Source organism: Oculina patagonica, unplaced genomic scaffold (assembly GCF_052425735.1).
Source record: "Oculina patagonica isolate OP01 unplaced genomic scaffold, crgOcupat unplaced10, whole genome shotgun sequence".
Taxonomy (NCBI): domain Eukaryota; kingdom Metazoa; phylum Cnidaria; class Anthozoa; order Scleractinia; family Oculinidae; genus Oculina; species Oculina patagonica.
The window spans coordinates 20,343-45,416 of NW_027556973.1; the positions used below are offsets into that span (position 1 = coordinate 20,343).

Consider the following 25,074-nt stretch of genomic DNA (forward strand, 5'->3'; position numbering starts at 1 on the left):
TTTAGTATTCTGGTATCTTTTAGAGATAAAAAAAAGAACGTGCGCCACGCCCAGATTGGTTTCTTTTAGAGGTTCTTTTCAAAATTTCCGATGAGCATCACCACTCATTTCATATGGAAGCCCCCCCTCGGGCAGTAACCGCTTTCTGTCTTTATTGTTTCTGTAATACCTTGTTTGTTTAGTTGAACCAACGTTTACCAGCATATTTGTGACTAAACAGTGATAAATGAAAAAGAAATCCGTTTGTGAAAACTTTGGTCATAGCGCTCCTTTGATCAATCACAAACAGAGGAAGTTCTTGTTTTAATTGTTCTTTTTTGCTACAATGATTCATTACACTTGCACGACACTATGTCTACCTTTCAAAATTCCGCCTCTTAAAACGCAGTGGGGATGGAAGATTCTGCTTTCATACCGGCTGACTATTCGCAACGGTGTGATTTAAAAAAATACTTTGGCAATTTCCCTCAATTAAATGCGCGCCAGTAATCTAACGCTCTTATCCTGTTTACTGGGTGAAGGAAAACATGTGATATTTTGCTACTAAAGAAAAAAAAAATTTTGGTTAAGATATCGTAAAAAAGTAATCCCCGTCTGTGGCAGAATAAACATTATGATACGTCAAGATGCATAAATCAAGCTCTTAAGGCTCCAAAAGAAGAAAACATCGTGATTACCAATAAATGGAATATCACAGTCAGCTTGCCAATGCTGTCTACCCAGACTGCCATTCGGTCTTATCGTTCATGGTTTATGCTTTTCACAGGGTCGACATTTCTTAAATTAGGTGTATACCATTTAGCTAACTGTTTCCGGTATGTAGGAAGTCTAATTAACGTTCAAAACGAAAACATTAATAAAAAAAACTCCAGTGGTATTCGGTTGTTTTCTTGGTTGGGGGACCGCAAATTTAAGAACGACTATTAGCACGTTTTAGCAGGTTTCGTCCTGTCCTCTGTGACAACCTAATTGGTATAACGAAGCGCTGTCTATTTCGGTTGGTCAGCTAATTTGGAACGATTCAAAGGCAACATTGTAGTTTCACACTGAGATTTTTACTATCAGCTCACTTTGATTCGTGTTCAGGATGCGCAGTACTCCAAAATAAACTTTCAGAAAGTTAATTCTTTTGAAAGTTTTTGAGTCAGTAATATTATATTAGGAGACGTTCTGGTCCCCAGAGCTGCTTGTCCCTCTTAGCCGGCTGAGCCTGTGCGAAACAAGTGGCTCTGAGGACATATGAGGCGCTTTCCATTTACATGGAATTTTTGGTGGGAATGGAACAGTACAAATCTGGCAATCACGTAAAAGGAACGGAAAGAAGTTTTTCCTTTTGAAAATTCCCGTTTTGATAGAACTGCAAAGAGCCTGGGTAAAAAAAAAATATGGTGATAGAAGGTGAAACTTTTCTACTTTATCTTCCTTCTTCATGAAGCCTCGAAGAAAGTTTAAGGGGAGAACCCTCGCTCTTAGATAAGAAACGTCCCCTATTTACACTCGAAAGGAATTTTGGATAAATTTGAGTCGATTCAAAGGGTACTGAATTTTAGGGTTCTTTGGTTCAGTTGCTGACCTTGCTCTGCAAACGAACGGTCTGGTTGTGGCAAATAGGACAGTAAATTTTCGGTCATACCGGGAAAACGGAAAAGAGGAATACATTTGAAGGTACAGTGGAACCCCGTTAATACGGACACCAAGGGGACAGGCCAAATTGTCCGTATTAACGGGGTGTCCGTATTAAGCGGGGTCTCAAGAAAAAGTCACGGATACATGTTTTATCGACACAAAGACGAAGGCAAACGTTTTTACGGCAACAAAACCTTGTTTAATTATACTGCCACTGTAACAAATGCAAACTGTGAACTCTGACTAAAATTAATAGTTTTTACGAAAACCTTTCGATCTAGTCATTTTTCAAACTAAACTTTAATAAACTCAACAGTGGAATTATTTAAAAATTTTGCAACTTAACTATATACAAGAAATAAAAAACATTTCAACAGCAACAGAACGTCTTCTATAAAGTTTCCTTTGTAACTGAAACTCTGACCGTAACCGTTCTTAAACTCTAAAAACTCATTTGAAAAAGTCGGTAACTTTACTTTGCACGGAAGCTTTTTAATAGCTTGCGACACAACCAGGCGGACTATAGATTCGACAAAACCTTTGCAAGGCTATTTGCCGTTTCCGTTAAATTTTCACTGTTAAGGTATTCTGTCAAGTCCTCCAGCATGGTCATTGCTTCTCTCAAACAGTGTCCGTTGTCCGAATTAACGGGTGTCCGTAAGCGGGTTAATTGAAAATGAAAATGTATGAGGTTTTCGTCGGGACAAACAAAACTGTCCATAATATCAGGGTGTCCATATTAAGCGGGTGTCCGTATAGCGGGGTTCCACTGTATTCCTTTTTTTTTTGAAAATCTTCCAGTGCAAAAACCCGTTCCATTTAATTTCCCACCGAAACAACTAATTTTTCCACACAAATGTGAAGCGCACATGATTTTGGCTAAAGAGGGACGAGTGGATCTGGGGACGAGAATGATCAGAGGAAATCAAAAACTCAAAGGTATTACTAGCTTTACTTCAAGTATCAAACTATCGGTATGTTTTCATTTGCCTCATAAACAGGATGAACGCTTCAAATTACACGTTTGGAGTTTAGCCACAATTGTGGGAAACTGCCAACGCATAAAATATGGTAGACTAGACGGCTCTTTGGTGACCTTTTGTGCTAATGTTACAGATATTTTGGCAGCAAGAGAGCAGAATTTTCTTCAGCCCACTCAAAAGGAGGAGTTAAGTTCAATGTATCTTTGTAGCAAAAAGATTTGACCAATCGTCCTGTTGAAATAGGATGTTAATGGACATCTGTGTTCCTGATCACATTGCCAGGATGACCTCGTCAAAAATACTCCCTTAGAGCGGGTAAGTTCTTTCCATGGAAGGATTTGTTCATGTTATTGGTATAATTACATTGGCCATCTAATTCAAAATATTGTAGACTAGGACGGCTCTGTAGTGACCTTTTGTGTTAATGTTACTCGTAGTTTGGAAGCAGGCGAGCAGAATCTTCTTCCCGGGATCTTCTTCTACCCACACAAGAGGAGGAGTTAAGGAAGGAGTTAATGGATATCTGTGTTCCTGATCATATTGCCGAGATGGCCTCGTTATAAATACACCCACAACGATGTAATTTAACATATTAAGCATCCAGCTTGTTGAGTGAACGTGTTTCGATTTTCCCTCAGAGCAGGTAAGTTCTTTCCACTGTAGGATTTGTTCATGTTATTGGTATAATTACACCGGCCATAGACTAGTAAATGGCCCAGCTCACACGAGTCTCTCGTACCTCAATTGGTTAGAGGCTCAACCGGTATCTGGGAGGCCATGGGTTCGATTCCCGTCGGGGACTCAGAATTTTTCTTAGTCCCATGCTCGTGTCATTGTTAAAAAATACATCTTTATTATTTAAGGATGTGTTTGTTTCCTTAGCTTTTCCAGGATTTATGCCTTCAAATGTCTGCTTTGTTTTGTTTTTAAATAGACAGCCTTAACCGTTCCACTCTCAAATGGCGTACTTTATCCTCGTCATGGTGATCCTGCTAAGTTCTACATCGGCAAGTAGCCATGTTCATAAAAGCGACGAGCCAATAAAGGATTCTTCGTCACGACAGGTATGTATCTGGGTCACGGTTTTCTTTACTGAAACATGGGCAGGACAAATTAAATCGCCGGAAAATTTAGAACAGCCGTTCTTGTATGGGGGGAATCTTTGTTTACAATATTTGCCTCTTTAGCATAAGCACTTCACTTTCTGATCGAGCTGCAAAAATATCAATTCTGAATAATGAAAGTACATGGGACGATTAACTTTCGCTATAAATTTCACGCAGGATTGAAAGCTTGATATTTTACAAAGAATGTATGGGGCTCATTAGCGTTTTTACCACCCAAACATTTTGCAGTTTTTGAACGCTTATATCTCCTTGAATATTTCACATAAAAAGCTGAAAATGTCGCCGATAATTAAGTTTCACAATCTCTTTAAATATCTGGAGTCACTTTGTATATAGCATGATGCCTTCTCGACCCTTCTCTATGCAAAGTCGTATGCTAATGAGGCAAAATAGTATAGTACTTATATTACCCGAGCGGATTTGAGACTGAATTTTTCTTTTTATAGAACAAGGTCGTGGATTTCACTGTACACATCCGCGAGGCTGGAGAAGAATACAACGAGAAGATTGAGGTTGACCCAGACAAGCAAACAGAATTGTTTGAAGTTCCCGCTCACCCTGGAGTGGACCGCAGTGATACCTTACATGATTTTAAACACGTGAGTTTTTTATTTTCATTTTCGCTCTTATATTATTTCCACTCATTCCACTCGCGAAATTTTTCAGTGGAGGAGTTGCTATACTTTTATTCTTTGCAAACCTTGCACACGTTTGTTTCGGGTATTGTTTTTATATCATTTATTGTTAAGGAGGCTCGATGTAGTTTTTTTAGCCGAAGAGTGGTTGTTTTGAAAATTAAAATTATCTAGGAAGCCAATGTTCGATGTTTGCCAAAATACAACATAATGATCAAATATGACCAAATTTTATTTTTTTACCCGTCACTGTGTCACAAAGGTTACCATAGCAACCATTGACGTTTTCTTTTGTTCTCAAACAAGCTTGATTTTCTCGAAATCTAGATTGACTCTTGGTATTCATTTTTTTGATATGTTCAAGTATAGTAGATTTACTACCTGTACACAAAATTTTAGGAAAATCTGTAAGAGCGTTTTAGAGTAAATCAAGAATGAAGTTTTTGGTATTTTCTTATAATTTCTTACAATCGGAAGTCGATATATTTTAACAAATTAAAGCAAAAAGTCTTTCGCTTTTAGTTAATGGTCTTTGATGGTGTAAGTATTTATATTTCAGTGAGAGTAACTGTGCTCAAATAATACGAAACAATTTTAAAGCGCCTATTTTATATTAAAACGGTGTTTTTCTGAGAATTTCATTCTTGATTTACTTGAAAACGCTCGTACAGATTTTTCTAAAATTTCGTCAACAGTTAGTCAATGTACTAAACTTTAACATATCAAAAAATAAACACCAAGTGTCAATCTAGATTTCGAGAAAATCAAGCTTGTTTGAGAACAAAAGAAAACGTCAATCGTTGCTATGGTAACCGTTGTGACTAAGTGACGAGTAAAAAATTAAAATTTGGTCATATTTGATCATTATGGTGTATTTTGGCAAAAATAGAACATTGGCTTTCTAGGTAATTTGAATATTCAAAACAACCACCCTTCGGCTAAAAAAACTACATCGAGCCTCCTTAATCAAGACTTATACTTTTCTTGTGACATTTTTAAACAAACTGGAAAAAAACAGGAACTCGGTATCTGGGAGGCCATGGGTTCGATTCCCATCGGGGACTAAGAATATTTCTTTGTCCCATGCTCGTGTCATTGTTGAAAAATTCATCTTCAAACAGGAACTCGTTAGAAAGCAAGTCACGTGACTGAACTAGCGTTAGCTCGTTTTCAAGCCACGCGTTTATCTAAGCTTTTCTTTGTGGTTCATGATTCTAAATGCTGGGAATTCCCTTTCCACTGCTGAGAAGCTATCGCTCTGACCGTACATGCTTACAGGATGATTGCAAACTAATAAACATTGTGTTCTCAGAAACTTATTTCCGTGAGAGATTAATTCAGTCAGTCAGTCAGTCAGTCAGTCAGTCATTCAGTCAGCCAGCCAGCCAGTCAGCCAGCCAGTCAGTCAGCCAGCCAGCCAGCCAGCCAGTCAGTCAGTCAGTCAGTCAGTCAGTCAGTCAGTCAGTCAGTCAGTCAGTCAGTCAGTCAGTCAGTCAGTCAGTCAGTCAGTCAGTCATTCACTCAGTCTTTTACCTCAGATATTATGGAGTAATATTACTGTTGAAAATCTCCGCCTTTAACGCAAATTGTTTATACTTACTACCACAGAATTTGACCATGCTGCGATTCCCAGACAGCAAAATGTGCTACATTTTCCCTCTGATGAACGAACAATCGACACCTGAGAAACTGATGAGAGATCTAAAGAAGGCCAAGCAGGTGAGAACACATCTATTTCAATAACGATTCTCTTAAAAATAAAAACTCTCTTCCTCTCTCGTTTACCTACCCCTTGCAAGACTTTGGCATTTACAACTCTGTTGGGCAGTTCCATAGAGAACTAACAACAAGTCAAACCAACTTGTAGATACTCTCTTAATTATAACTCAGTTTTACAGATCTTGGGAGAGGTAAATTTCCAGATTTAAGCGTCATTAACTACAGCCTCGGGGGTACTCTCCGAAAATGTGGGCGATGGTGTGCGGCGCACTTCCTGCCCGAAATCCCTACCCTATTTCAGATCAAGATAAATGATTTTCCTTACTCTATTTTAGACTTGACCTGCACTATATTTTTATACTACATAACCGCTATACCAGTTGTTCCTCATTTTGTCTCAGCACGCGAGAAAATTACTTCACGCGAGTAGTCGCGACACGCGAGCGCAAAAAAAAAATGAAAGACTATAGACAGTCGCGTTTCCTCGAGTGAATTGAATTGATTTTATTGCGCGCTCGCCTGTTTGCCCGCTCAACTGACCCTGCGAAAACTTAGGGACTGCCCTGATTTCCTTTGTTTGAGGAGGTTTCATATCTACTCGTTTTAACGTATTTTTCGTTTGTTTTCATCAGATGGTTATTACAGAGACCAGGCGGGTGGATACTACGTGGATTATTGACGGTGAAGTGACTGATCGTTCTGTACTCAGTGATGAATTAGCAGATTTTTGTGCACAGTATCCGATATACCACGTGAGAGAGGCGCAGGAGACTCTAAAAGTGACAGGGATTCAAACAGAAGGTGAGGCGATAGAACTTGCAGTGTTCATTTAATTCAACACTCTCTAGTCGAACCTTGAATCTTCTCAAGGTACGAAAAACCTTTGATAGCCTTCGATAGAATGGGTTACGGTGGTGAAGGTACCCTTACAAAGATCAAAGCTTGCACAAATATGTTGGCAAATGTTGGTTCATCTGAAGCAAAGCTATTTCAAGGGTAAATTCCAAGTCCCTATGAAAATTATGCCGGAGGCCAACCATGCTCTCCTATCATAGGGTTCCAAAAGTCGACAACGAAAGTAGCGACAAATTTTAAAGGGTTGTTTGTAAATTCTGAATGCAAGGATACTCTAAAAGTAGCGAACAAACAACACTGGATAATTGAGATATCAAGGACGATAGATAGACTTTTGTGCTCTGATGTTAATTCTTTTCCATAACTAATATCTTCTGGGGCTTTCTCTTTATGGAAAAACAAAATGTAGTTCTGTTTATACTCACTTTTTGTGTCGGTGTTGTGCATGTTTTAACTGCTGGATCGAACCATATAAGGTACACAGTATAGGCCGGCTCGATTTCCAGCCGCTTTTCGGAAAAATGAGCTCGCGCTTCTTCTCCGCGGGGAGGAACGAAGACCGGACTCGATATAGCGGCGGAAATCAAGCCCATTACGTTTTAGCTACCAAAATTAACAATCCCATAGATCTTAAGTTGCGGCCCTCAAGAAATAATGAAAGGAAAACTTTCATTGCTAAATCCAAAAGTTGCCAGCTTTGTTACTTTCTTAACTTCATGATCAGTCCAGGATCGTTATCAAATTTGATAACCTCGACCAAAACAAACCATCAACCAATCGCTACTCAAATTTTCGTGCACGCGACATTATTGCCTAGCAACAGTATAAAATTCAATATGGCGGGCGATGGGGCGCAAGGAAAGAGTACTGAACATTACAAAGCAATGTTTTTGAATGAATTTCATGCTTGCATCATAGTATTGAATAAATTGATGATATTTTCTCTTTTGGTGGATGTTTTGCATGACCTTCGATTTTTTGGTTGTTTTGCAGAAAGAGCAAACCGAGTGCGGAGGCAGACTGGGAATGGTCTAAACGGTACAGCACTGTGCCCAGGAGGAATGGACCTCAATGCAGCCCACCAAATATGTCCCGAGCCCGCATTGGACTGTGAGACAAATATGAGCTGTATCAAATCCCCCAAATGTTCTAACCGGCCTTTCCTTATGTGGGGGCGTCGACGCCGGTCATTTGGTTGGGACGGGGGTTGTTGGAATGAGCACACCACTAGGCTAGTCACAGTGTGCTGCAAATATGTTTGCAACAACATTGGAAACTCTAACAACGGAACAGCAGAGATTTTTGAAAGACTGTGACTGTCAGAGGATAGTTTTTGGTCACCACCCCGCCCTTGAGCGTGGCGAAGGGAGTTTTCGCGACGGTAGTGATTTGACATATTTTGTTTTTGACGGATGTAAATAAAACGTGAAAACGACCGGAATTCCTTTTTTTTTTAATCTGATTGTCTCGCAAGAGACGATCTGCTGTTACCCTGGGTGCCAGAGGGTTTTTTTACGGCGACAAAGAGCGGCGAAGCCGCGATCGTTGATGGAGTGGCTCACAAATACTGTCTTTCCTGCAAAAAAGAAAAAACGCTCTGGCACCCAGGGTAATCTGCTGTATAGCCGTAAGCCGTGATTTACCATTGATATTAGAGAGATTAAGCTCCACGTTTGTTTTTCCCGCGAACGGCAAAACACCAACTTTTGCTGTTTGCCGTTCAGTGCCTTTCTTTTCGTCAAAGCGAGTATTTTCGTGTTTGGTGTGAATAAGCATATTATTTTCCTTTTTCTTATGGATTTATTCAATAATAGGAGAAAAAGTAAACAGAATCAGCAGCATTTTGATACTTGCTGTTTTCCGTTAGAACGTGAAGCTTCTCTAATAGTTTTCCGTGAAACGACAATTGAGTTTTTAGTTCGCATTGAAATGTGAACGATTGTTGGAGTATTTAAAACGAAGTTATCTCGGCAATATGATCAGAAACACAACTGTCTGATAATTATTACATCCTATTTCAACAAGGCGATTGGTCAAATCTTTTTGCTACAAAGATACATTGGCATGACCCTGTGAGCCCAGCCTTCCTTAACTCCCCCTCTTTGGGTGATTAAAAGAAGGTTCTGCTTGCTTCATCATCATTTTATTTTATTTGCCACTTTAGAATAAATACATACAAAATAACTAAAATAGATAGGGCGAGGAGACCTCCAAGAAACCACAAGGCTTATGGGGGAGGCCACCTCGGGTTAGCAATAAGTTAGTAATTTCGCTGTGAATGTGCAGCTAGACCAATTTCAGACTCATTTTATTAGAAAACTAATTATATTATTTTTAAATCGAGGCAGAAGCACCTCAGTAAATCCTTTTCTTTATCCTTTGGTAATCAAACATTGAAACAAGTCAGTGATACAAAATTCTTAGGTGTCTATATTGATGAGAATTTTACATGGAAATATCATATTAACTGCTTGCTGCCAAAATACGTGTTACATTAGCACAAAAGGTCACTACAGGGCCGTATGTGTAATCTGAAGCGTTCATCCTGTTTATATGGCAAATAAAAACACACAATAGTTTGATACCTAAAATAAAACTGGTAACACGTTTGAGTTTTTGATTCTCTCTGATTATTCTCGTCTCCAGAGACGCTTGTCCCTCTTAGCCGAAATAATGTTCCTCAGAGCCATTTGTTTCTCGTGCACAGGTTCTGCCTGCTAAGAGAGACGAGAAGCTCTGGGGACGAGAATGTCTCTCATATAATTTTCCTGACTCAAAAACTTTCCAAAAACGTTCCGAAAGTTTAGTTTAGAGTACTTCGCATCCTGAACACGAACTGAAGTGAACTGATCATAGAAGTATATCAGGATGAAATTATGATGTTGCCTTTGAATCGTTCAAAATAAGCTGACCAACCGAAATAGACGGCGCTTTTTACCAATTACGTTGTCACAGAGGACAGCCCGAAACCAGTTTAACCGTGCTAATCATTCTAATTTGCGGTCTTCTCACCGAGAAAACAACTGAATACCATTAGAGGTTTTTAACATTTCCGAAAACAATTCCGGGAAGCTTTCCGACAATTTTGCTTCCAAATCACCGGAAACAGTTAGCTAAATGGTACACACCCACCCGAACTTAGCCCACGTCGCAGACAGTTTTAACCGCTTATATCGAAGATTTTGTGACACGTCCGGCTGCAACGTAGGCTAACCCGTCCTAAGCTACAACCAAACTGAATAAAAGTAGCAGGATGGATTTAAAAAAACGCTTTGATTACAACATCTTTTAAATGTATCTAAACTTTAGTTAAGCATGAGGTGTTTAAGAGTCCCCCTTACCCCCAAATCAATGTCGAGGTCGAACTGAACGAGATGTATGGTAAACAATATGGTGTGAAGTACGTCTTTATGATACCACAACTTTGAATTATTGGCGAAGGGAGGAAAGAAATAGGAAACCTTCCCTACACTTTTTGGCCATGGTTGTTGGTGGTCTAGAATATCCCTCTCTGAAACTAATATTTAAGAGAGCGTTTAGCCGATGAAACAGGAATATCAGAAAGAAATCAAACAGAAAACTTATTATTATTTTCTGTCACAAAGTATCTTATGTCTTCATTAGCCTCGATCGAAAACAGGATGAGAGCTTCAGATTACTGGCGCGCGTTCAAGGGCTCAGCCACAATTGTGGGAAATTGCCAAAGTATTTTAGATCGCCTTGATGTGACCTTTGGTGATACAACTACTCGTTAGCCAGCTTGCGAGCAGAACTTTCTTTTTCCCACTTAAAGAGGACGAGTTGTAGAAGGTGGTGTCCAAACCCTTACCCTTTCGTATATCTTCGATAGCAAATTGGAACTCCTTTCCCCTACCTACAGAAGAAATACTGTATCTGTTTTTTTTCTCCTTGAATAATCCCTTTAGATACTTAATTTTTGAAAGGTCTTTTTAAATATCTAAATGATAGTTTTTCCTACCCTTTTACACCCCCCCCCCGGAAGGTGCTTACTGTTGGATCTTACATATTTCGCGCCCTTTCAGATCCCTTAGGAATTCTATTACATCATTAGCTTTTGTTTTTACTTTTATATTTAAATTCACGGCGTCGTTTAGTTAGTTTTCCGTCATAGTGTTGTACGAGCTGTAGCGCAGTTTTCTGCAGTTTTCGCCTGTTTTATACAGATAACCACTTTCGCGGCCACAGCGCCAAAAAAATGTAAGTTTGTTTATAGTTCGTTTTCGCTACCTTGTAATTTGTGCTTTATAAGTTTCTTTATTTTGCTTTTCAGTTTAAACCTCGCTAAAGACCTCGCTAAGGACACTGAACTTCAATCTAAATATACTGTTTACTGTGTGAGAGTTTACTATTGTGTGGTTTACTGGTCGCGAGAATTTATTTCGCCTTATGGCAGCTACACCTACTGTAATATATCTTTGTAGAAAAAAAAACAACAAGTAAGACAGGAACTTCCTATTTTTGTAGTAAATCAATCGACTTGTTGAAAAAGCAGGATGTTAGAAGACCGGATTTTGTTTCTGATAATTGGTTATAAATACTCCGGTCCAAAACGTCGTACGCGTACTTCAACACAAGCGTCCCGTTTGAGTCTTTCGAGTCTCTTGGAGCATGTAAGTGATCTTTCTATTGTAGTCAGTTTTATTCAGTGTTTTCTAGAATTTTTATATGGGCCAAAAAACGTTAGGTTGTTCAGAAAATTTTGTTTGTTGGTATGCTTTTTTTAGCCGGCAGCAACAACGATGTAGAACGTATTGCTATGCTAGATATGAATCACGCTTTGGATTTGAGTTAGTTGATTTGATTAAATCCTACCTTCAAATTTATGTTTCTTGTTTTTAGATAGACAGACTCAACTGTCCCAATCCCAAATGGCGTGCTTTTTCGTCGCAATCATATTCGTCTTGCTAAGTTCTACATCTGGCAACCATGTCAGTCATAAAAGCGACAAACCAAGAAAGGATTCTTTTTCCAAAGAGGTACGTTTCTGTTTTTATTTCATTGGCATAATGTTTAATACACGAATATCGTCTAAAAAGCTAATTTTCTTTTTTTACACAACAAGGTCGTGGATTTCACTGTCCACATCAGCGAGGCTGGAGAAGAATACAACGAGAAGATTGAGGTCGACCCAGACAAGCAAACAGAATTGTTTGAAGTTCCTGCTCATCCTGGAGTGGATCGCAGTGATACCTTACATGATTTCAAACAAGTAAGCTGAACAATTTAATTTTCCCTCTTGTTTACGATCATTTTACTCGAAAAGTCATGTGAAGGAAAAGTTACGTAAACTTGCCTTTTAACAAACAGGCATTTAACAAGCAGGAACTCGGAAGTCTGACTGATAATGGCGTTGGCTTGTTTTCAAGTTACTACAAAGGGGTTCCCTAATTTGCACGTTGTGAAAAGTTTTTGCTCGTTTGATATAGAAGCAACCTGAACGTACGTTTTTCTGGGCTCCATATAGCTTTTTTTCATGTAGTCATGTTTACAGAATGATTGCGGCAAAATGTACTTTTTTCCAGAGGTTTTCTCCATTCTGAGATTTCGATGAGATTTCACGCTGTAATGATTCAGTTTGCTTTTATCAGTTTGCTTGCCATGCATAGATGTTACTCCAATCATTTCCTCTGGTTTATGTTCTTTTTCACCTTCTCTGTTAACGCGAGCTCTAGAATTTTGCTCTCAAAACTTCTCTCTCGAATACTTAATAATTAATTAATAATATGCTTATTATTCCAGAATTTGACCATGCTGCGATTCCCAGACAACAAAATGTGCTACATTTTCCCTCTTTTAAACGAGCAATCGACTCCTGAGAAACTAGTGAGAGATCTTAAGAAGGCAAAGCAGGTGAGAACACGAAATCGATTTTACTAACCGTTCAGTTAAAAATAATTAGTGAAAACTTCCTTCTCTCTATCTTTGTTTAGACTTCTGGCTTAATAGACGAAAAACACGATAGGAAAACACGTCAAACGAACTCATTACTAAATAACTAGTGGTCCGTATGAGGGCAGGAGATCCCAACCTGAAGGAATCAACAAACGTTATTTCCTAATAAATCCGTGTTCACAGCCTGAATAAACTGACATAAATCTTCCTACGCTTTTCAATCACTCGCAACGAGAAAAGACATCGAAAAGATCCAAACAAGACGACCACACGAGAGATTCATCTGCTCACACTAACATATTTTCTTTTAATCAGATGGTTATTACAGAGACTAGACGAGTTCATACTACGTGGATAATTGACGGTGAAGTGACTGATCGTTCTGTACTCAGTGATGAATTAGCAGATTTTTGTGCACAGTATCCGATATACCACGTGCGAGAGGCGCAGGAGACTCTGAAAGTGACAGGAGTTCAAACAGAAAGTGAGGCGATGCAAGTTAATTACCCGGGGGGGGGGGGGGTACTCAAAAAAGTTTTGTACGGGGAGGCTCCGCCTCGAGCTCTAACCCCTTACCCCGTTTTATATACCATTTTTACAGAAATTGTACCCCTTTCGTATACCTTTTACTGAAAAAGATACCCCTTTCTTATACCTGAAAGACATGGCATAGACTTAGAACACGACGTTTTCTTGTCATTTTCATATAGCGCTTAAAAAGTTGAAATAATACAGCCATAAATTGCATCTGTTCAAAATATTTTAAAAAAGTCCCTTTGAAAAACCTAAATGACAAATTTCCATACCCTTTAGTATACCTAAACTTGTGAAATCCCTCCCCTTTTATATACCAGAAGCCTGAAAAAGGTACCCCTTTCGGGCGGAGCCTCCCCGTATAGGCCATTATAGGGAGTACCCCCCCGGGGTTAATTTCAGCGTTCACTCCAGCCCTACTCGAACCTAATCTTCCCACTGTAAGAAGACAAGCCGCTTTGAATCGATTAAAGAAAACAAGGCCGCCATAACAATTGATGGTCAGGGCCTCTCTCCGACGACAAGGGAGGAAAAGGAGAGAGGCCCTGGAAACGAGGTTGAAAACACCCTTGTAAGACCAGAGTTTGTACAAATATGCTGGCAAATGTTGGTTCAACTGAAGCAAAGCTCCCGGGGGGGACTCCCATATGAAAGGGACGGGGATGCTCGTCGTCTCACTTAGGGGTGTAAATTGATTTCGGATTTTGGTCTCGCTTAGGGTGTTCTCTGCAAACTGTCATTATTTTTAGCTGTCAAGGTCTCGTTTAGGGTTGCACGCGAAGAAATAACCAAAAAGAAAGAATTTTCATTCGTTATATTTACTCGATTCATATAAACAAAGTCTATTTTAGGGGTCTTCATAAGCTTCCGACGAGCATCCCCGTCCCTTCTATATGGGAGTCCCCCCGGGGGGCAAAGCTATTTCAAGGGTAAATTCCAAGTCCCTATGAAAATTATGCCGGAGGCGAACCATGGTCTCCTACCATAGGATTCCAAAAGTAACTAGCCCCGAAATAAGATTATCGGCAACAAAAGTAGCGACAAAGTAAATTCCGAATGTAACGATCCTCTGAAAGTAGCTAACTAAAAAAACAACACTAGAGAATTGAGACATCAAGGATGATATATCGACTACCGTAAAATTGCGGTTATAAGCCCCCCCCCCCCTCCCGGTTATAGGCCCATCTATCTGGCAACAAAAAATACATCCGATTATGAGCCCTCCCGGATATAAGCCCCCTTCTGCCGGATGACAGTACTAAACAGGGCTAAATGTTGCTTTAATATGCGTTTTTAACTTAAAAACGTATTTCGATCAACACTCCCATGGCTCGTTTCGAAACGTTTTTTTATTCCGCTTATAAGCCCTCCCGGATATAAGCCCCTCCGTTTATAAGCCCACCCAAAACCCCTTACGAAGTTGTATAAGCCCAGGGCTTATAGCCGGAATTTTACGGTATTCTGTTTTGATGTTAATTCTTTTCAACAACTTATCCCCTTTTGGTCTCTCTCTTTACGGATAAACAAAAGTAGTTTTGTGCTGGTGTTGCGCATGTTTTCACATTTGATACCACTGTACTCAGGCTATAGTAGGAATGATCGGCCCAAATGCCCAAATGCATGTAACGACCCCCGGCCCCTTAAAGTGCTACTATGACCAAAATTTTTGTTTTTCTTTTCGACTTTTTCTAAAGTCAATTTGTTCAATAAGTCTATATTTAACTAGCGCGCTAGAATTTAGAACGTTGCGAGCGATATAAACCTTGAAATAGCTTGCCGAAAATCGTGGAAAACCCGTCCGCCATTACTCGGACGTCTAAAGTGAGCCAGCGACTGTACTGAAAAGCGGATTTACGCATGAGTTGGATCGTGACGTCATATGCGCATCGTCGCTTCGAGCTTCGAGTGTTCCAAGAGAGAATATACTGAGAATTAAGAGGGTTATAAAGTATATTTTCTTCGACAAATTCTTCGTCTAGTTTGCCCGGTGGCGAAACCGAAGAGAGCCGCAACGAAGAGACATTGCAATTTAGCGGTATCGTTTCTTATAATGAGAATTTAAAGCCGTTTGCCGTCGGTCTAAAGGGCAATGTTTGTATGCAAATACTTCAATTATTTCATTCGATGAGGTTTTGGCGCTGTATGCCTACAACGAAGCTGTCGTCTTCTTGTCCGATCGAAGCACCGATTCGAAGAAGCCTCGAAGAACGAAGAGGAACGGCGATTCACGGACTACATACGTTTGAATACATTGTATGACGAGAAAAACGTAATTGAATAGTTATGATTAAATGTCTGCAATGTTTGAATTAATAGAGCTGCATATAAGCTTACATGTAGGTTGCTATTGCCGTTTGCGAAGGATTGAAATGATCTTAACTGTTGTTTTCATTCTTGTAATCTATCATACACGCCATGGGCATAATGAGCTAATTAGAAATCTATCTCAGCTGTTTATTCCGAAAAAAAGCTTGATAAACATGAAATAATGTAAAATTTATACAGAAAAATTAAAGTCAACAAGATGGTGCAGGTGATCAATGGATTTAGCTCCTTGAGTTTTATACAGTTTTACCTTCCTTGACTACAATAATAGGTAATAAACCTTTTTAAAACTAAGTGTTTTAATGGGTGATAACACTTCAGACATCCAGCTTCAGCCAGCATTCAGTATTCCTGTTTCTTAAAATAAGAAAACTATTTGAACACTGTAGAGTCCTTCACTCTATTTACTGACAATGTTATGAAACTGACCAACAAGTAGCAGCAAAACTGGGTAGGAGTAGGTTTTCTTATTCATTTCACCCATTTGTTTTCCTTTTGGCCCCATGATTTTTTTGATGATACAAATAACTGAAACAATATATGCACAACATGGGAGCAAGTAAAATAAGGAGTTTTAAGCTCATAAACGGGAACACCTGGACCTCGAACAAACACTGGGACCTTGATCAAACGTTTCCAGTTTTGAACCGGCATTTAAATGAAGCCCGCGTTGAGTCGGGGTCTGGCGTCTACTCAAGAAAATACGGTATCATATGCAATATGACAGTGGCTCTTTCTAGAGAACACCACTGGCAGTACATTGTGCATCTGCAGTATGTGTATGTAATTGAGGGTTCAATTTTGGGACTAATCTTGTGTCAACTTAACGTGACTGTAAACAAGCCAGCTCCGTGTACCACCCTAAATAAACAGACACCCTATTGGAGACAGTTTTCTCCTTCCATAAGGGATTAATTCCCATAAATGTGCTTCTAAATGTGCTCCCTTGATGCAAAAAGGCAAAGTCCGCATGCAAGCCTAGTTGCCCATCAGGCCAGAGCATATCTTGGTTTAAGTAGGATTAAGCAACCTGGATGAGATGGAAGTACAATTGCATCACAGGTTTAACCTCCCCACTCCCCCCACATACATGTAATGACACTGGTGTGGGCTCACACCTGAACGGCTTGATTCAGAGTCTTGCGCACTGACCATTAGGTCACCGCACCTAAATCAATACAACTACCCCATTACTATGACAACATTTTTATTTATGGTACAGGTTTGACTGTATTTGTTGTCGGCTTCAGAGTTCGTGTATACTCTTTAAATAAATATACATATATAATGGTTGCAGGGGTCCTGCGTGGCCTCAAAATTACCCCCTTGTTACATAAAGGCAAGGTCTGCATGCAAGTCTAGTTGCCCATCAAGCAACTTTATCCTGGCTAAGTAGGATTAAGCAACCAGGAGTATTTCTACTTCCCCCCTGGATGAGATGCAAGTATAAGCTCATCAAAGGTTTACCCCCCCCCCCCCCCTCCCCCCTCCTCACACCATCAATTTGCCGGTTCCCATTCTACACTTGGAGAGGAGGCACCATGAGAGTAGTCTTGCCCAAGAACACAGCACAATGACACCAGTAAGAGTTCACACCTGAACCGCTTGATCCGGAGTCCAACAACTTACACTTAGGCCACTGCACCTCAATCAATACAACATTTTTATTTATGGTACAGATTTGACTGTACTTGTGTTAGAAATTATGATGGATCAGCAGCTCAGGAGTTCTCTGGCACATTCACATGATTTATTGTTGGCTACTACATTCTCAACTTATGAACAAAAAGAGCATGCCAAAAATAAATATATTGCAAACTTAAAATAAAGAGTAGCTAGGATTTCAACAGTGCTCTGTTGCACACAGCATAAGTGATTGGCACAGGTCATAATTATAGCTCATGGCCCCTGTTGTACTTAAATATAATAAAGATTTACTGAGTAAAATCCGGATAGCATGTATGTCTCTGAGACAGGCTAACAGTGTTCTATCCTGAGTTTACTTCTCAGAAAATGTTTATGAATACTATTCTAAGTGCACAATGAAGTACAGTCAGTACTGTAGTGTTTTACATTGCATGGCAGAAATAAGCAAGTGACCAACACTGAAGACGTGCTGGTGAGTTTATTAAGACTGCAGAGTATACAGAGGACTATAATGGAAACATTCTCAGTACATATAATCAGTAAAAAGATATTGCTAAGCTTTGCATCCCTTCTGTATGTACTTTCACATAATGTACCGCCTCGTGCGAATTTATTTAAGTTTATTTGTACAATAGAGGATATAATTCAGAAACATACAGGCCGATTTGTCCAAAAATTACCTTTTTTGACATGAAGTATTTACAATTAATTTAAAAATGACTATTCTAGAACACGAGCGCTTGAGCAACAGAAGTAAATTTATACGCCACTCACCCAATGTTTTGCTTCTAAAAAGTAGCGAATACCGTAAACTCACTGTAGATAATTCGAAGCGTTCTATTCTATTCACTTCCCTTGGATAGTTGAAGAAGTTAACCTCACAATGGTTGCAGGGAGAAATATCTATAAAGCATTTCCAAGAGTACAAGTTTCCCTCAAAGTTATCAGGCGATCTATTATTCATCTTGCGTGGTTTAATAGTTCGGGCGAGTTAAGATGTCACGAAATTCCGCCTCTTGAGTTGTTTTCTGCCACTATGTTGTGCAAAAGTGACCTGGAGATGCCTTGAAGTATGTTTAAAAAACATTTGCGCAGTAGATAAGGCTTCTACATCACTACAGATTAAAAAGAAAACCAATGTTTTTCCAGATCGGTCACTCCAGACTTCGAAGCAGCCATTTTGTTGATGCGCATATGACGTTAGCATGCACTCGCCCCAACTAGTTCCAGATCTCTATTTGGTCCTCGGACATTTTTGAATCTAGTAATGGCGGCAAGCCGAAGTCGAAGTTTACGCGTGAAATAAGTGGTCTTCCAATTCGAATTTGAACTTAAAATTTGGCAAGGTTACTATTTAATGTAAGTACTTTCCAAAACCGAAGAGAAAAGGGAAGGTAAAATTTTGATCATAGTAGCACTTTAAGTTGCGACACTGCAAAAATAGCAAAAGGAAAAGGTTCAGTGCTAAATCCAAACGTTACGAGGGTTGTTACGTTCGGAAATTTATGGTATTTTCTCTTTGATAGATGATTTTCATTTGGTTCTTTTGCAGAGAGAGAAACTGATCGAGTGCGAAGGCAGACTGGGAGTGGTCTAAACGGTACAGCACTGTGCTCAGGGGGAATGGACCTCAATTCAGCCTACCAAATATGTCCCGAGCCTGAATTGGACTGCGAGACAAATGTAAGCTGTATCAAGAACCCCAAATGTAATATGCGGCGTTGGGTCCGGAGTATGCCGTCATTCTTTCATTATGGTTGGATGGCTCGAAACCGTCGTCGTCGATCACGATGTTGGAATGAGCACACCATAAGGCTAGTCACGGTGTGCTGCAAATATATTTGCAACAACATTGGAAACTCTAACAACGGAACAGCAGAGATTTTTGAAAGACTGTGACGCGAGTATATTCTTGGATCAAGACAGTTTTTGCTGGTCGTGATATGACATATTTTGTTTTTTACAGATGTAATAGAGAGGTTAAACATGACGTTAACGGCAGACGGCAAATATAACTTCTGATTTTCAGGAGTTCTTTTGTTCTAACCCGTAAATAAAGCACACAAAAACGGAATAACGTCTCCTACTATTCATTGCAAATACAAATAATTTCACTGTACTGTACATACAACTAAAGAGAGACGGCAAAAGTTTCATTTTTGCCGTTTGTCATTTGCCGTAAACGTCATGCTTAACCTCTCTAATGAGTCCTTTTACGGCAACATGGTACAAAATCCGCCATGTTGGAGGGCAAGCTACACTCTGGGACATTCCAAAACAAAATTAAGTCAAGCATGATCTCGAAGCATGACTTGTTGAAGTCGTTACGTTTGGGTGTCCCAGCGTGTAGCTTGCCCTCCAGCGAGGTGTTATTTTGTACCATGTGACCGTTAGCTGCAAAGGGTCCATTAAAACGTGAAACGATTCATCGGGATGTTTTTTTGGATTATTTTCTCGAAGGTTTGATCTGCTATATAGCCGTGAGCCGTGATTTACCACTGTGTAATAATTTTCCGTGAAACGAGAAATTGAGTTTTTTGTTCGCATTGAAATGTGATTTTGTAGCCGTCACTTACAATCACGTGAAATGAGCATGTACTCATGTGTACTGCATGTAAACGCGTGATTTTAAATAATTTTAAATCGAGAGATTGAAAGAAATAATTGTCAGTCTGTTTGATTTAAATTAATTATCCATCAATATAAACTTTATAATAATAGAGTTTGTAGTTATACAGGTATTAACGTGCAGTATTGTAATAACAAGCTCTAAGAGCCATACATATATACGTTCAGAGGGGGACAGTGTCACTGGACGAAACAATGGATTTACTTAAGTTTGAAAATTGAGCAAATATGATGCAAATTTGGGCATCTAAGTTGTATAAGTTGTTATACCTGACTCACTGTGCGTGGCAGTTGAATGAAGACCGCTGCTGACGAGGCAACGAGGCATTATGATGGCCTATGCTGTTCTCATCGAAAACTAAAAGCGAAGCCTTATGTACAGACTGATTCTTCTTTTTTGCACTGTTAAAGCATTTACCTTAAGGTTACTATTGTTAGCGGCTACTAATTTTAGCGATTTTAGCGAGTTGAGTAAAAATCGCTAAATTTAGTACTCGCTAAAAATTGTCTCGGTTAAATTTACTACTCGCTTACTGAATTTAAGTACCTTCCCTCCCACCCCAAAAAGAAACAAAATAAGCATAGTCAACTTGAAAAATTCTTTTTAAAATAGATGCAGGTAACTTTGTTCTTTCTGGAATGCAAATGTTTTGATAAATTTCAAGTGAGTTTGTTCTTTACCCGGGGTTCTTTACTGAACATTTATTTCCATCTTAGTTATATGTTCATTACAGCAAGGCGCCCAAATGTGTGACCACTTTTAATTTATTCACATTCTTTCGTGCAGATTTAATCCAATCAAAAGTCAACTGCAAGCTATCCACGGCTTTCGATTGGATTAAATCTGCACGAAAGAATGTGAATAAATTAAAAGTGGTCACACATTTGGGCGCCTTGCTGTAAAAACAGGTTTACACAATATCACTTACTTTTTAAAATTTTCGGAAAATCGCTGAATAAAATAGTCGCTAAATCTTGCTCTGAAAAAATCGCTAAAATTAGTAGCCGCTGAAAATAGTAACCTTAAGGTACTAGTTTGTTAAAACTTAGCTAGAACCTAGAAAACGGCCCCGTGCAATTAAAATGACGCATTGTCTCTCCCGAATGTTTGTCTCTTACAACTGCGATCAAATAAGTAGTAAAGTAGCACATTGTCATGGAGGTCAAAATAAGACCAACAACCAAGTGCTTCCGCCATTTTTTCTTCCAAACTCGCACCACAGCGATGTTTAAATATGACATTTGCAGCCAAAACGAGAATGAATTGAAGACGAAATCGATGCTAAGAGCGATGGAAACGCGAATAAAGAAATCGTAAATCAAATGCATGTCGGCGAAGGACGGACTATTGTTGTTGTACATGAAACTGTACAGCTGGATAAAGCCGACCGCTGCTATCAACGCAGTCGATTCTCCGAGAATCATCTGAATGCTCATGTCGGCGATAAAGCGCATGCTTCTTGGGGTGCGAAATTTCTCAGCGCTCATGATGGTCTCTGTTCCGTCTCGTTTAATCTTCTTGTAAATAAAGTACCACAGATAATCTCGCACAACAATGGTTAACCTTTCTAGTAGGTCTACAGAGCCGTGTGCGAAGCTCAAAAGAATGAACAGTCGAAGACTTGTGAGCTCTGCTTGCATGACACGGAAACCGATAGCAGACGCAGTGTACAGAACGATTAACAGCACGTGCGCGTCGCCCGGGTGAATGAAATCGATTCTTTGAGCTGCCAAACGCACGATGACCTTTGGAATAGCCGTTACTAGAGGCAATGCGCCAGCAATGACAGCCCTGTAGGTTTCGTTCTGACGATTATAAAAAGGAATGAGGCCATAAACGATGCCATAAGCAATTGGAACCCCAAAGGCTAATTGGGCTGCGAGGATCGCAGAAACCTTGATAATTTTCTTGAGCTTTCTGGATCTTTCAGTTTCGCTGTTTTTAGCAACTTCTCTTCCGACAAGTAAAGAATTTAATAGTACTATGAATAGAAATAAAGCATTCAAAGGAACCATCTTCCAGGACTTATCGTATATTCCGTAAACCTGAAGGTAAAGTCTGTAGCAAGTGTCCAAAAAAGCAGCCAGTAGATTGAGAATCAACAGATTGAGTTTCTTTACTAAATGCCAGCCAAACATTGTGATTATGAGAAGAAATGGCCACATTTGGATCACATATGCTTCTGTGGTATCAGCAGTCACAATGATAGCTTGAATGTAAGGAGGAATCGTCTTCCAATGGCCATTCGTCTTCTGCTCGTAGCAAAGATCAACGGAATTGAAATCCAAAACCAAAATTAAAATAGCAACCGACCCGAGAGCCAAACCTCCAAGAATTTGAATACAGAAGACATCTTTCACGGCCTTCCAAAGCGACATCCACCATTTTGCCGGTCGAGATCTTTTCCAGCCCATTTTGCTGTCGTCTCCCGGGGGTGGATCGTACTCCTGAAAGATCGTATCATTGTTTCTGAACTTCTTAAAGTCCTCCAAGGGATCCTGGCCTCGTATCAAAGGATCATCTTCAAGGACTCTAGCCTGTCCCTGATAAGACTGAATCACTCCAGCGGTGAAGGTTTCTGCTAGATATGCAAGCACGCCTTCGAACGAGAATGGAGTCGTCGCCATCTTTAGTAGTGAGAGTAATTCACAGCGAAACTGTCTCGTTCTTTTGGTATTATCTGTGTTTCTTGCGTAGCAGCGCGTTAGTACTCCCCACTCCTTGAAATACTAAGCGTAAAGACTGAGAAGTAAACAGGCCGGACCATATAAGTTATGTGCTCAAGATAATTTGAGAAAAATGAAATAAATTACGATTAAGGTCATTTACTATATTTTTATGATTTCAGTTTCAAGAAAGAGTGAAAGTATGACAAAATATTCCTGATCCAAGTTGATTTTATACAAGAACAAGGCTTCTTATTCCCTTTGGAACAGTTCGCATCGCTGGTTTCCTTTCTTGACCTCAGTCACGAAGCCTGCACAAACAATTTTGGGAAATGATGACGTTTGAATGTCCTTTTTGTCATGCCTATTTGCGTCAAGAATTACCAAATGTACATACTTCTAAGAAAGGCTGATAATAGAAAGAGTACTCAGTACTAGCTATAACTAATTACCTGTCTTTCCAGTTGAATATCAATGATAAGAGAGAACCAGACAAGCCATTCATATATGGAGGCATCTTCTTGAATTTCCGGAACTGATTATGCAATCATTTACTCTCTTGATATTATTTATGCCACTCGCGTGACTTCTTACGCCATCCGTTTAATTTTATGAATAGCGAAGCGCGCGAGGTCTAAAAATAGAATGCAGTGATTATACCCATCGTAACTTGATTAAAAATATAACACAAACAGCGGTGATAAACATTATGAAAAATCGCATTTTACTAAACTTGACGTTTCGTATGCTAAGCTACATACATTTTCAAAAGTATGACCGTTAAAATTTTGGCAACTCTTTATATATTATTATGAAAGGGGTCTGGAACCTAGACTGAGACAATTGATCTTCAGCAGTAACTTAATATTTACATTTCAGTTAATAAAGTAACAACCTCTCACTGCCGACATTGGCATTTAAAGAAGGTTGTAGTTCTTGAATGTATAAGGTCTCCTTAATTTTGCAGTGGAGGAAAATTAAACTGGGCGCACAAACAAAAAAAGAAAGTTTCAAACCGGAACCGAGGAGCTAATCCGCACACCAGCTTTTTTGCACTTCCATTTACCCTAATCCGTTTTCCTTTATGCTTCCTTTTTCGTTTGCTTGCCCCTAATGACCCGTTCCCCTTATCAGACGCGCCTACAGGGAATCATGGTAGTTGTATTTAGCAAAACATGCATGAGTTTTGGGAACGTTGAATACGATTACCATGATTTCCTGCAAGCGTGCCTCATAGAGGGAATTGGCCATTAGTGAGCCTGGAACAGACAATCAGTGACAAAAAAGAACCACACATGCAGACAAGAAGTGTAATTTTAATTTTATTTACCTAAAAAAATGCCTATTCATTACACAACTGAACTAAGAATAATAAACCAATCAGGATGTTTTATTGTTGGTCCAATACTTTCTAAGTGATACATAAAGAAAGATTGTAAATTTTATTTTTCTAAGTGTTAGACCTCAGTCGTTTAGTTGTGTTTGTTTTCTTTTTATATGTAATAATATGATTTTTTAAATCATCACGTGCCGGTTCAATGCCTAAAGTTATTTCATTAAATCTTTGTAAACATCACAAGACAGGTGTTAAAGGGACTGTGTCATGGATTTTAGCCAAATTTAGGCAAGGGAAATGACCATCAAATTCGGTGAAATATAAAAAATAACCTCTCAAAACAGTAAAGAAACATTTCAATAACACAGTAAATACAAATGAAGGTACGGATGGTCAAAACTGATGATGATTGAAATGGATTTCGAAATGGGTTTTTGAAATATTGTTGGGCTGAACAGTTTTCAAAGTTAATCTTGTTTGCTTGTAACTTTAAATTATAACGCCTGGGAGACACATTTGGTTGCAATGAAGCTATGGTTTTGTCATTGAGTTCCGTAGAAGTAATTTTTTTTCAACCATTAAGTTTCATAGTGAGTATTTAGCAAAACTTAATAAATAAACTTAACTCAGCCATGACACAGTCCCTTTAATGTCCTGTTGTTTTCTTTTAATCTTATTTTCCGATACCATGTCTTATGTCATCCTTATACATTCCATCGCGTCTACTGTCTTTTTCACACGAGACTATATACCGCGACTAGATTGGGCGCCACGTGTACAAATTAAAAAAAAAAGGAAACAAAAAAACAATAAACCTTCCATTTTAAAATTATGCGAAACCATGTTCGTCAAATAATCTCTTATTTCAAAAACTACAGTAGGACTAACAAAATTATTGAAACCATGTATTCGAAATTTAGATTCGTGATTAAAACAAGTTCGTCCAACGTATGCAATGTCATTATATCAGTTGCAATACAAAATGCAATATTTAATATTTTTTTCTTCCATTCAGTTAATTATATTATTTAATTCATTATCCAGAAGTTATTTGAGCTTAAATCTTAGTTTTTTTATAT

The 25,074-nt window shown here is 39.1% G+C and overlaps 3 protein-coding genes across 3 annotated transcripts; 2 read left to right on the plus strand and 1 right to left on the minus strand.

Annotated features, from left to right (window-relative positions):
- The first annotated feature begins 3,148 nt into the window (after window positions 1-3,148).
- Window positions 3,149-8,381, plus strand: LOC144639501 (uncharacterized). Its single transcript, XM_078498798.1, has 6 exons — window positions 3,149-3,252; window positions 3,544-3,673; window positions 4,183-4,335; window positions 5,980-6,090; window positions 6,723-6,891; window positions 7,939-8,381. The coding sequence occupies exons 2-6, from the start codon at window positions 3,569-3,571 to the stop codon at window positions 8,259-8,261; spliced, it is 861 nt and encodes a 286-aa protein (XP_078354924.1). The 5' UTR covers window positions 3,149-3,252; window positions 3,544-3,568; the 3' UTR covers window positions 8,262-8,381.
- A 3,144-nt stretch (window positions 8,382-11,525) lies between these two features.
- LOC144639503 (uncharacterized) lies at window positions 11,526-19,342 on the plus strand. The gene is made up of 6 exons (XM_078498800.1): window positions 11,526-11,576; window positions 11,810-11,942; window positions 12,029-12,175; window positions 12,706-12,816; window positions 13,174-13,342; window positions 18,923-19,342. Exons 2-6 carry the CDS (start codon window positions 11,835-11,837, stop codon window positions 19,261-19,263), a joined length of 876 nt encoding a protein of 291 aa, XP_078354926.1. The 5' UTR covers window positions 11,526-11,576; window positions 11,810-11,834; the 3' UTR covers window positions 19,264-19,342.
- A 1,698-nt stretch (window positions 19,343-21,040) lies between these two features.
- LOC144639498 (uncharacterized) lies at window positions 21,041-22,729 on the minus strand. The gene has a single exon (XM_078498796.1). It carries the CDS (start codon window positions 22,618-22,620, stop codon window positions 21,043-21,045), a length of 1,578 nt encoding a protein of 525 aa, XP_078354922.1. The 5' UTR covers window positions 22,621-22,729; the 3' UTR covers window positions 21,041-21,042.
- Between the last annotated feature and the right edge of the window lie 2,345 nt (window positions 22,730-25,074).